Consider the following 13,205-nt stretch of genomic DNA (forward strand, 5'->3'; position numbering starts at 1 on the left):
AAAGAATTCCCTGCTCTAAATATTTACCAGATAACATAAGCCCAGCTCATTCATGAACATCAACTAACATCGATCTGAAAATAAGACTGTTCATTTTTAATATAACTTTTTCCTTAACTGCAAGCTCATCTTCAGACTTCTCTGTGTCATGTAACTTTTCGGTGCCTTAAAATCAACAAGGCAGATGGACAGTGATCCCAAACAAAAGAAGTATCTATACATCCGTGAGTTTTCAAGGTGGAGTCCTTATTTGCTTCTAGTCACCCTTCCCAAATAGTGGGGAGAGATTAAATATGTGAATCAACTTTCCTCTATGTCATAAGACACTCTGGACACAGTGTTATTTGGCCAATTGTGCCTATAGTTCCATTTAAAAGAGTCATTTATCAACGTAAAAACGTTATAGTACCTTTTGAATAGTTTTGTGATCCTTTTCTGCCATCTCTTTCATACTTATAAGTTCATCTTCTGTAAACAAAAGGAGAGAGAGGCCAACCATGAAATTACATGCTTATGCCCCTGTATTTAAACGGCCTGCTTCAGGGCAGGCTGTGGGGCACTAGCAGGCATAGTGGACACAAGGCCTAGCAGGACTGTGACCTTCACAACTGCCCTTGACATTCGCAGCCTTCTTCCTGCTGTTCAGATGGCTGGTCAGATAGGGATTAAGAAGTAAGTTCAAGATCCAAGTGTGGCTGAGGGCTGAAAGCTTTTCATCAATACTAGCGACGGACATTTTTGCTGTTAGTCACAGCCAATACAAAGAGCTTTAGCAGGTGGCAGTTTATGACTTAATAAGAACGACCCAAAACTAAAAAGCCTTGCTATGCCACAGCAGAAGAGAATGAGACTATACTGGCACGGTAGAATTTTACATCCAAGGGATAATATTAATATAATATATCTCATTTTACTGATATTTTGCTATAATTCATTTTATTGCCTGCTCATTGCTTTGAATACTGCAGATTAAGGACAACATCATGTAATTAACATAATCACTCGGATCACAGTTAAATGAAAAAATACGTTAGAGCAATCTCACCTTGGTGATTATTTTTTTCTCTTTTCCACATGTTCTAACAACTTCGGTGATTTAAACACAACTTTCACCAATGTTTGTGGTATGAAAGAAAAGAGGTATTCAGTATACAAATGAAATTGTGTATTTAAGCTTTGCATCAAAAATTGAAGTAACTACTAAGTACTAGCATATTTTCCTGAAGGGCTAACTCTGTTTTCCCTACAAAGCATATCCCTATATGTATTCTTAAGTTTTTAAATGTTATCAAGTTTAGATAATCAGTTAAGCATCTGAAACAAATCAGCAAAAGTTTCTATCTGGCTATAACATTTCTAAGTGAAATGGAGCATTGATTAGCAAATTTTTGCAAAGGCCAATGTCTGTCTTGAAACAACACCCTGAATTAACATGACATGGCTCAGGGGTACAACTACAAACACATCCTCTGTCCCAAGCAAGAAATGCTATCTTTAATAAAAAGCAAAGATGGCTATGAAATTCATCTTTCAAATGTAAATAACCAAACGAATGTATGTTTGGAAAAGACAAACATAGTTATGAGCTTTACAAAGTGACCAATATACAGATTTTTCTCAAAAGTGATTTCAAAATGTTACCTAATCCTGAATTTTCTTTTAGATTGATCTGGATTTCTTCTTCAAGCTCTGAAATGATCTGAAGCAGCCTCTCATTTTCCACTTTGTACTCCAAATTTTCCTTTTCTAGGTTTGATTTTGGAGAGCTGGTTTCTTTGGCAAAAGATTCCTAAAAGATGGAGAATGCCATATTCCTAAGCAGGGAGCCAAGGATTTAAATATGCAAGACAAGGACAATACAGATACAGAAAAGCTATCATATAATTTTCTGAATTCTATTACACACTTATAAGAATAGTAAAAAGGAAGGAGCCTAAATAGAGCTTGCTGGAAGAAAGGCTCCAGTACATTCTGTACAAAGACCTCAACACATGGGGACATTTTATTGACAGGAATAATGCATATCATACTGTTTGTGTGCCCTCATCATTCAGGTCAATTCATTATGGAGGCTGTGTCCGGGGAGGCAGCTGGGGCCCCTCCACCCACACTTCCCTCTGTGTGTGTCTGAAGTGCTGTCCGCCTGTAACTAGGCAGGCTGGGGGGACCAGGACGGGCAGCGCCAGGGGGTGGCAGAGTGCATGGCTAAGGAGGGGGGCTTGTTGCCTTTGTGGCATTTCCCAGTGTCAGTGCTGCCAGTGTCATGAGGAGCACATCACATGTCAAAGTGGTGACGTTTTCAGGCTGGGAGCCGCATGGAGTCCATCAGGCACACGGATATCCACACAGTTGGTTTTCTGCTTGGTGGAGGAGCCACCCAGAGGCAATTCATATTCTGAACATTAACATGGCTTTGCATGCTTGTCACACGGGGTCTGTGCAGGCGTTTAATGCTATTGAAGACTTTGGTTTAAATCTCTATGCAAACAGTGATTACCTTGTAAGAAGGTTTCAGGATAACTTACAACAAAAGACTTTAAAGTTATAGTTTTAGTAAAGCAAACTCATTTACATTTTTATTATGTGCGTCTTTTGTTTAAATCTTACCATGTCCATTATGGGAGAGCTTTTTCTTACGCAATAGACGCGCTTATTGGGACAGCTACTCTTTTTTTTTTTTTTTTTTTGCCTTCTTCTTCTTGTCTGTTTCAAAGCTATTGAAAACATCTGAATATCCTCCCTTATGGCTGTCTAGATTTTATTGCCACACATTAAAAAAAAAATTAAGCTCTAATGGATTGGGGAAGCTGGTGCAGAACTTTATACTTTATTGTGGTATGATATTAAACAGATTATGCAATCTCAAAATATTATTATGCCAAAGGAGATAGAAGATTCTACACGCCTTGTTTAAAATTACTATAGACATTAAAAATACTTTTGATCTTAAGGTCATCACAGGTGAATTATAACTTATTCTTTTTACAGTAATTCCATGATGGCAATAACTAAAAATAAAATCTTCCCTCAAAAACAAAATAATTTCTCTCGACTGATTTCCCTTTGGAACTACACTTTCATTTAAGGTTAAGGATATGTGGAAGTAAACTATTAAAATATTTTCCCCTGTAACAGTTTTAAAGAAAAAGAAGTGATTTAAATTTTTTGTAGTACATTAATAAGTCCTTTAAAACAAGTGACTTACTAATGAAATTACGTATGGTATATATATATGTGTGTGTGTGTGTAAGAGTTAGTAATATTTAAAATATGTTCTTAAATTTTGCACTAAGCTCAATTACAAATCTTCATGACTTTGATTCACCATTTCACTTAAATTATTTGAGCCCAATTCATCTTAACTAATGAGAACTAACAAACCTAGTAAGTAGTTAATAAACAACACTGTTTTCTTAATAAACGAAGAATCCGTCATTAATTTCTTGTCCCACAGTGTTCAATTTGAGACCATCACAGAATGCATTTATAGACTAAAAGGTTTTGTGTGTGTGTGTGTGTGGAAAGAAATAAACAAACAATACTGGCCTTAATAGGCTTAAGCATACTTTTCCTAACAGTGGCAGAATATGAACATCCACAGAGGATTACATGAGAACCCGATTCTCATAAACTAAAGAAGAACTATTTGAATTCATCAGATGAAGTGTAAAATTTACAAATGGTAGCAGCTAATACCTAACTACGGGTTCTAAGAATCTCTTTGTATGAAAGCAGGACGCAAGGAAAACACATTAAATACGGGGGTTTGTCCTCCACATATCAAACCACAACCCCTGTTCTTCCAAGGTTAACCCTTAGCTCTGTCCCCACCATCTGTCAGCTGTGGGAACTGCAAGTAATTAACTATTCAGACGCCCACAGCAATGAGGACACTCATTAGCAAAATGAACAAAGGGATCGTTCTGAGCTGCTACGGTCCTCTGTTACACTCTGAGTGGCAGGTTTTGTGGTGGTGTTCCTTCTGCCATCTGCCCACACTGCTAGTTTGTGCTTGCTTAAACCAGGAGACTTTTAAAAAATAAACTGCCTTAATAAAATGAGGTTAAGAAGGATGGAGATCATTAAAGGCAGTTAACTGGATGTAGCCGTTTAAACCACACTTTAAGAGAGACTGTGTGTAATCCATGATCATTCTGGAATTTCAAAATTGTAAAGAAACTTACCAATCTCAAGTTTTTCTTTCATATTATTAAAACTAGGACTTCAGGTGGTGGCATATGTGCTATATCTTTTGTGAATATTCACAAGATGCATAGAATTACAAACTGAATCCCAAATTGAATCTCGAAAGAATCATTTTTGAAAACAGGTGTACTTGGGAGCTTTGCTCCTCAAATGCGGTCCATGGATCAGGAGCCTCAGCATCACCTGGGAACTGATTAGAAATGCAGCCCCTCAGGCCCAACCCAGAGCTACTGTGTCACAGTCTGCATCTAACGAGATCTGCAGGTGATGCATGTGAGCGGTAAAGTCTGAGAAGTCCTGCTTCAGAGCACTTTCTGTGCCTTCTCAGCAGTTTCCCCTCCACAGGCTCCATTGAATTGGACATCTCAATTTTCTGGGGAGGAGCAGAGTTCTGATGCAAGCCCATGCCTCATGACAGTCACAGAGAAGAGCAGGTGCTTTCCCAATGAGTGACAACCAGGAAAGTGGCACTCTGGGCAGTGCAACCCTGCAGAGCTGCCACTCTTGAATGACAGCTCTGTTTCAGAGCTGTCAGCAACAAGCAGATATGCTCGCAATGGAAGGTAGGTGGGTGATGGTTGCAGGGCTCATCAGTGTTGGGATAAGAAAGAAAAATAAAAAGTCTATTCAAAATGCCAGCTCCAATTGAAATTAAAACACATGCACAGGCACACACACACACACTCACACACACACACACAGAAACACACACACACAATTACAGAGACATAAAGGCTAACCTCCTTTATAAATTCTCAAGAGGATTAGCCAACGGACAGCATGGAAACCTGATGGCTACAATGGTATGCAGCTGAGTCACATTGATTTCCCACCGAATAAAACCTGAACATTTCATCCCTTGAATGAAGTTGCTCTTGGGAAAATTCGACATTCAGGATGTTCCCATCTGGAGATGAGAAATTACAACTACTTATTAATTATAAAGCTATTGAAGTAATTTGATAATCAGTAAGAGTAAACTAGATAACTGTAGATAAACTAAATAAAAGTTGTTTATTTCACTTTTTTTTTCAACTTACTTCCACTGCTACTTTGAAATTTTTAATTGTTTTTCCAAATTCCGTGTTCCCAATCTAATTTGAGACTTGGTGTCCCAAGGGTTTTTAAAATACCACTAGAGGGGGCAGTTGAATCAGATGAAATTTCAAATAAAAAAGATCATCTAGAACTTAAGGTTTTAGGAAAGTTTGTTCTTAGAGAATGTAGGAAAAAAGTGTGTTTCATTTTATTTGATATAAGCTATGATCTGCCTTTGTGGCATTCATGTCTGTGTTCTTGAAATGGTGACACGTATGCTTTCCATCACCCTCAGTCAGGAGGGGAGAGCAGAGCAGTCAGGAGGGGAGAGCAGACACGTATGCTTTGTTGGGGTCTCCAGGAGAAATCCATACACCCCGTTAATCAGAATCACCTCACCTTCCTCAAATATTAAGAGTGTTTACAGAAATTCTAATGTGCTCTTTGGGGACTAACTACATTGGAATAACCAGAGTATTCTGGATGCCACTGAAAGCCAGAGAACAGCCTGCTTACACATGAGCCGGTGTGGCTCCCACCTGCTCTCCTTTTCACAAAGCCACAGCCCATCCTCACGCTTTCCCCAGAATGTCCAGCTGGGCCAGGTAACCAGCTGAAGAGAAAAGTTAGAGGTGTAAACATTTCAAGAGTATAGGGAGCTGTCTTACCCAATTGGGGTGTTCTCAACAGTCCAGAGGTCTGTTTGGTACATTTTATGGAACATAAACGGATGGCCATAAGGATTTGTGCATTTCCTTATAATACCTGAATTGATACATGAATATTTCTTCAAAGAACTTGAAGCAATTTACATTCAACACAGCAGGTGTTCTTATCATAACTCTCTAGTTTAGCCAGGTGGGTATCATGTTGCATTTCACAAATGGGAAATAAATGGATCAAAATTGCCTTGCCACATCTACACTGGATGTCTTTGGCCAAGGCAGGATTAAAAGCAAACTATTACAGTTTTTAGTCTTTTCTATTAAATTGTTTTCTTCAAAAAGTAAAAGTAAATGTAAACCCAAGAAAAGGTTTTTCAAAGGCAAATGCAAAAATTGAATGTGCTTCCTAGTCCAAGATATAAACAAAAATTAATATTCAATTTTATTAGATCTATGCTATTGACACAATACTGTATTGCTTAGAAGGTGCTCAATTTTTTCTAGATATAAAGATTTCTAATAGATTAACAAAGTAAACACCTAAAACAAACATTTAAACCAGTTTAAATACGATCCTTTAGAATGGTTTGTGTTTGATTCATTATCTCTTATAACGTTGAAGTTTTAAATAAGAGTACTAGTGAGGGATTTAGATAAACCATAAATTGTATTCAAAGGCATGAGCAACCCATAAGTGTTTCTTCCTAGTGTTAACATTTTGACATATAACTTTTCAGATTTTCCTGTATGCATGTGTCGATATTTCTATGTGTACTTTTTTTTTTTTTGCAGTTGCAAGATTTAATAGAGTGAAATAGAGTGGAAACAGGGTTCCCATACAAAGGGAAGGGACCCAAAGAGGGTAGCCATTGCCAGCTCAAATGCCTGGGTTTATATCCCGATCATTGTCCCTCCCACTGTGCTCTCAGGCAACAGATGATTGGCTATTTCTTTACCTCCTGTTTTTGCCTAATTAGCATTTCAGTGAGCTCTCCTTACTATCTGATTGGTCTGGTGTGAGCTAAGTTGCAAGCCCTGTGTTTAAAGGTGGAAGCGGTCACCTTCCCAGCTAGGCTTAGGGATTCTTAGTCGGCCTAGGAAATCCAGCTAGTCCTGTCTCTCAGTGCCCCTCTCAACAGGAAAACCCAAGTGCTGTTGGGGAGGTTGGCTGATGACCGCTCTAATTGCTTCCTGCTGAATTCAGGTGTAGTAGGGGTTGTGCAGTTGAGATTTCCTCGGGAGGGGTGACTTTGATGTCATTAACATCGGAGCATGGGCTAGCAGGCTGGTCCAGGGGTCTGTGGTAGATCTTAGTCACAGACTGCATCTGGGGCACCATTTGAAGAATGATTTGTAGTTTTACAGCTTTGATTCTGGAAGAGACAAACTTAACAAGGAGGTTAAAGATACAGGGATTGAAATGTATGGCCTGCAGTGCAGGGGATTATTTCTTTGGCACACTTTACAGGCCCTGACTATCTGCTTGATAGTTTTGAAAAGGCCTGGTCCAGTAAATAATAATTTGGCCACCTGATGGGTGCTATTAATGCCTAAGTGAAAGGTTTGGTGAAGGGTTTTAAGTAATTTCCATTGGTTAGCTGCAGGCAAAAGTATTTTTCCTTCTTCCATGGCTAGCCATCCTGAGGGAAGGCAACTATGTCCTCGTGAGGTTCCCCATTCTATTTCTTCTTCTGAGTACTGGGGCTTGCTTTCCTGGAGGGGATTACCCCATACTAGGGGTCCCCTTCTATAAGCATTTCTAATGGAGGGTCCTTCCTTGTGGCTGTTTTGGCTTCAATATCTTCTTGGTGGTTCCTTTCTATTTCCCTTTCCTTTCCTTTCCTTTCTGATGACCCCGCCAGTCTAAGACTGCCACCTCTTTAGGTTTCTGTACAGCCAATAATATTTCCCTAATGGCTTCCTGATGTTTGATAGATGTTCCCTCGGAAGTTAGGAATTCCCTTTCTCTCCATATTGCTGCATGGGCATGGAGGACTAGGTAAGCATACTACTCTGCATATATATTCACCCTTTTTCCTTCTCTTAATTCTAGTGCCCGAGTGAGGGCTATTAGTTTTACCAGCTGAGCACTAGTTCCTGGAGTGAAGGGATTACTTTCAAGTACTCCATTATCACTGACAACTGCATACCCCGCTTTTCGAAGTCCTTTTTCTACAAAGGAACTTCCATTAGTATACAAGTTGAGGTTGGGATCAGTCAAGGGAACCTCTAAAACGTCCCCCTGAGCGGCATAGGTTTGAGCAATTACTTGTTGACAGTTATGTTCTATCTTTTCTTCTTTGTCTGGAAGAAATGTGGCTGGGTTAAGAGTTGCACAAGTGTGCAGTCGCAGCACTGGCCCTTCAAGTAATAGAGCCTGATATTTAAGTAAACAGTTGTCTGACAGGCACAAGTCTCCTTTAGCAGTGAGTAAGCCATTCACATCGTAAGATATCCACACAGTAAGATCTCTTACCTGTATTAACTGCTTCAGATACTAAGACTGCTACTGCCACCACTACCCATAAACAATGAGGCCAACCCGGCCGGGCATGGTGGCTCACGCCTATAATCCCAGCACTTTGGGAGGCTGAGGTGGGTGGATCACAAGGTCAGGAGATCGAGACCATCCTGGCGAACACGGTGAAACCCCACCTCTACTAAAAATACAAAAAATCAGCCAGGCGTGGCGGTGTGCACCTGTAGTCCCAGCTACTCGGGAGGCTGAGGCAGGAGGATGGCATGAACCTGGGAGGCGGAGCTTGCAGTGAGCCGAGATGGCACCACTGCACTCCAGCCTGGGCGACAAAGTGAGACTCTGTCTCAAAAAAACAAACAAACAAAAAAATAAAAACAATGAGGCCAACCCTTTGCCACTACATCAATTTCCTTACTCAGGTATGCCACAGGTTGCAAGCTCATCCCTCAGACCTGTGTGAGGACTCCTAGAGCTATTCCTGTTTTTTTCTGTGACGTATAAAGAAAAGTCTTGCCCCATTGGCAAGCTTAACACTGGGGCTTGGGTTAGGGCCTTCTTTAGGGCCTGGAAAGCCACTTCTGCTTCAGGTGTCCATCTTACTAAATGGGTATTGGCTTTCTGAGTTTCCTTAATTAGTGTATATAATGGTCTGGCTATTTCGCCATGCCTGGGAATCCATATTCGGCAGTTCCTGTTATGCCAAGGAACGCTCTTAGTTGCTTCAGGGTTTTGGGATAAGGATAAGCCAGTATAGCCTGGATACATTCCTCACTGAGGGCCCTGATGCCTTTGGATAATTTTAGCCCTAAGTATTTAAACTGCTGTGAGCAGAGCTGAGCTTTTGGTTTGGAAACCTTGTAGCCACAGGTAGCGAGGAAATTTAAGAGCACTTGGGTGGCTTGATGGCACAAGGTTTCTGAATGGGCGGCTAAAAGTAAATCATCCATGTACCGAAGGACAACAGTGTCCAGGTATAAGAACTGGCTCAAGTCTTGGGCTAATGCCTGGCCAAATAGATGGGGGCTATTCCTGAACCCTTGGGGTAAAACAGTCCAGGTGAGTTGAGACATTGGGTTTGAAGGATCTTCAAAGGCAAACAAGAATTGAGAGTCAGGATGTACAAGGATGCAGAAAAAGGTATCCTTAAGGTCCAGGACTGTAAACCACTCTGCTTCCTCTGGTATTTGGGAAAGCAGAGTAGAAGGTTAGGTATAGCTGGGTATAGAGGAACAACAGACTCATTGATAATCCTGAGATCTTCCACTAACCTCCACTGTCTGTTGGGTTTCTGTACTCCTAAAATTGGAGTATTGCAGGGGCTATTGCATGGTTTTACTAGGCCTTGGGCTTTTAGGTCCTTAATCTTTTGGAGTCCTTGTTGGGCCTTGGGTCAAAGGGGGTACTGCCTTTGGTAGGAAAAGGAGGCGTAATCCTTTAGTTTAACTTGAACAGGACGGGCATTCTTTGCTCGTCCATATTGTCCTTCTGTTGCCCAGACTTCAGGATTAGTTCCTTCCTCAAGCAGGGGACAACAAATGGGGTGTTCCTTCTCCTATGTTCAGGTGTATAATGGCCCCTGCTTTTGCTAGAATGTCTCTCCCTAACAAGGAAGTGGGGCTTTCAGGCATAATTAGAAAAGCATGTGAAAAGAGTAAAGTTCCCCAGTCACAACTTAGTGGCTGGCAGAAGTATCTAGTGACTGGCTGTCCTAGGACCCCTTGGATAGTGACAGATCTGGAGGACAGTTGACCACGACAGGAGAGTAAGACTGAGAAGGGGGCGGGCGCAGTGGCTCATGCCTGTAATCCCAGCACTTTGGGAGGCTGAGGCGGGCGAATCATGAGGTCAGGAGATCGAGACCATCCTGGCTAACACGGTGAAACCCTGTCTCTACTAAAACATAAAAAAAAATTAGCTGGGTGTTGTGGCGGGCGCCTGTAGTCCCAGCTACTCAGGAGGCTGAGGCAGGAGAATGGCGCGAACCCAGGATGTGGAGCTTGCAGTGAGCCAAGATCGCGCCACTGCACTCCAGCCTGGGTGACAGAGCGAGACTCTGTCTCAAAAAAAAAAAAAAAAAAAAAATACTGAGAAGTCTGCGCCAGTGTCCAGGAGACAGTTAACCTCCTGGCCTTCAATGGTCAAGCATATCTGGGGCTCTGTGAGGGTGATGGCATGGGCTGGTGCTTGCCCCAGGCACCCTCAGTCCTGCTGCTCGATCATCTGGGTAGTGGCTTCTGACTCAGAGGACCTTTGTCCCCTGGGGCAGTGGGCCTTCCAGTGATTCCCTTGACATAAGGGGCATGGATGAGAGGGCGGCTTACTTGTACTTGGACAATCTTTTTTAAAGTGTCCTTATAGACCGCACTGGAAGCAAGACCTATTAGGCATTCGATTTTCCCAGCTTTTCCCTTTTCCAGAGCCTCCAAAGTCCGCTTGCCTGAGGGCCATGACTAAAGCGGTGGCCTTTTTTAATCCCGTTTGTCCCATTCCGCCTGCTCCTCCTGATCTCTATTATAAAAAACCGAGGTTGCCAAGTTCAATAGAGTTTCTAAGTTTTTCTCCAGGCCTAAGGTGGACTTTTGAAGTTTTTTTCTAATGTCTGCAGCTGACTGAGTAATAAACTTATTTATCCTTTAAGATCAGTTGGCCTTCAACAGAGTCAGGTGACAGAGAGGTATGCTTCCTCAATGCCTCTCTTAGTCTCTCCAGAAAGGCAGTAGGATTTTCTTCCTTTCCCTGTGTTATAGTGGACATCATTGAATAATTCATAGGCTTCCTCCTAGTTTCCCTTAGTCCTTCTAGCACACAAGTTAGCAAATGTCTGCAGCACCAATCTCCATGTTCTGATTCTGTGTCCCAGTGAGGGTCTACACTGGGAATTGCCTGCTGGCCTGTGGGGAATCATTCTTTTTCCTCTGTTGTCATCTTATCATTGACCTGACTGAGATACCAGAGATCACCAAACTCTCAGGCTGCAGTTATGACGGCACTTCTCTCATTTGGGGTTAGTGTCTGATTTAGCAGTAACATTGTATCTGTCCATGTCAGATCAAAGGATTGTCCTAACCCTTGTAAAACATCAATATAGCCATCAGGGTTATCTGAGAATTTACCTAGGTCTATTTTAATTTGCTTTAAGTCTGAGAAAGAAAAAGGTACATGCACTCTAGCTGGGCCGAATTCTCCTCCTCCCACTGCTTGGAGGGGGCATAATCGGGGAATATGGGTCAGAAGGAAAGGTAGGGGCACACGCATGGGCGACTGTTGAGTAGAAACTTCTGGCTGTGCCATGATCTCAACCGGATACTGCCAGGAGTTTGGGATGACAGGTTTCTGCCTCTAGTCGGCCCTCGGCTTCCCCAAGAAAATTGAAAGTGGAAGCTGGCTCCAGGCAGACCAATATCCCTAACCCAGAAGTGTTGGGGGTTGTTAGAAAGCCCTTCCCCAGACAGCCTCACACCTGAGTCTTAAGTCCGGTGGTCACGCTAATCGTTTTTAACTGGCCGACAGGTGCCCGGTATTTTCCTCCAATTCTAAGGATAGGACAGAATAGCAAGCGAAAGTGGTCCCAATATTACTCATCACTTTGGAGGTCCCATGTGGGTCACCAAAATGTTACTGGGGGGTCCTTGCACCCAGAGCTCCCAAGATGGTGGTAGGCCACTTCCAAAATGGCAGCAGGCCACTTCCAAGATGGTGGCAAGCCTCGTGTTCTCTGACCTGGGGTTCTTGGCCTCACAGATTCCAAGGAATGGAATCTTGGGCCATGCGGTGGTGGTGGGCCTCTTCCAAGATGGTGACAATCCTCGTGTTCTCTGACCTGGGGTTCTTGGCCTCATGGATTCCAAGGAATGGAATCTTGGGCCATGCAGTGAGTGTTATAGCTCTATTAGAAGCCATGGGCCATGGAAGAGAACCGTGGAACCCAGTAACTAGCATTCAGCTCGATTATGATCAACCCGGGCACTTAGCCATGCAGGAACAATGGCAAGCCTTTAGCCTGATCGGGAGCGGCAATGGGCGCCCCGCTGGATCAGGAGCACAGCGGACATCCTGCTGGATCCAGAGGGATGGAAGTCAGCGGTGGGTCTGCGATGGCGGCAAACAGCAGAGGTGGACGGTGAGCGAAAGCTCAGCTCAAGCCGTAACAAACACGGACCATAAGAGTGCAGTTACAAGATTTAACAGAGTGAAATAGAGTGGAAACAGAGCTCCCATACAAAGGGAGAGGACCCAAAGAGGGTAGCCCTCTATGTGTATTAATCTATTAATAATTATTAATGTATTATAATATATCATATTATAATATATTATGATAACATAATCTATACATTATAATCTGTACATTTTCTATATGCATATGTATATTATATATTCACTACAACCTTTAATTCTTACTGTAGAGGATAAAGCTCCCCCTCTGTAAGTGGACTTTAGATTCAGGTGAACCTTGGTTCATGTACCATCTTTACCATCTACTACCTGTTTGCCCATGAGGAAGTTACTTAACCACCCTGTCTCTGCTTCTTCATCTGCAAACTGAACTGTGAGAATGAGAAGAGATGCCATCGATGAAGTATCTGATACCTGCTATTGCTATTCAATAGACTTTTATTCCTCCTGGGTCCCAGCATCTGTTAGCCTTTCCAAATCAAACAATCAGCTTCTTGTTCTTAGAACTTAAGAATAAAATCCTCTCCAGCTCTGGACCATGGTTGGGCCTGGGACATCCGGTGGCTCAGAGCAGACATGAGATGACAATGAATTCGTTCTCAGGATCCACATTTTCCAAAGCCCTTAAACTTCCTCCTTGACAG

General features: G+C 42.2%; 1 protein-coding gene across 6 annotated transcripts in view; it reads right to left on the reverse strand.

Moving 5' to 3' along the window:
- C10H10orf67 (chromosome 10 C10orf67 homolog) overlaps window positions 1-13,205 on the reverse strand; it is a 150,464-nt gene that overhangs the window by 93,669 nt on the left and 43,590 nt on the right. For all 6 annotated transcript variants that reach the window (XR_010146820.1, XM_009458059.5, XM_063781464.1 and 3 more), the window contains 2 exons: window positions 1,642-1,789; window positions 410-468 (listed from right to left, as the gene is read on the reverse strand). Coding sequence is in view for 5 of the 6 variants with exons in the window: in XM_009458059.5 (XP_009456334.1) it covers window positions 410-468; window positions 1,642-1,789 (207 nt within the window). In the remaining variant the exon portion in view is untranslated. The remainder of the gene's footprint in view (window positions 1-409; window positions 469-1,641; window positions 1,790-13,205) is intronic.

Source organism: Pan troglodytes, chromosome 8 (genome assembly GCF_028858775.2).
Source record: "Pan troglodytes isolate AG18354 chromosome 8, NHGRI_mPanTro3-v2.0_pri, whole genome shotgun sequence".
NCBI lineage: Eukaryota > Metazoa > Chordata > Mammalia > Primates > Hominidae > Pan > Pan troglodytes.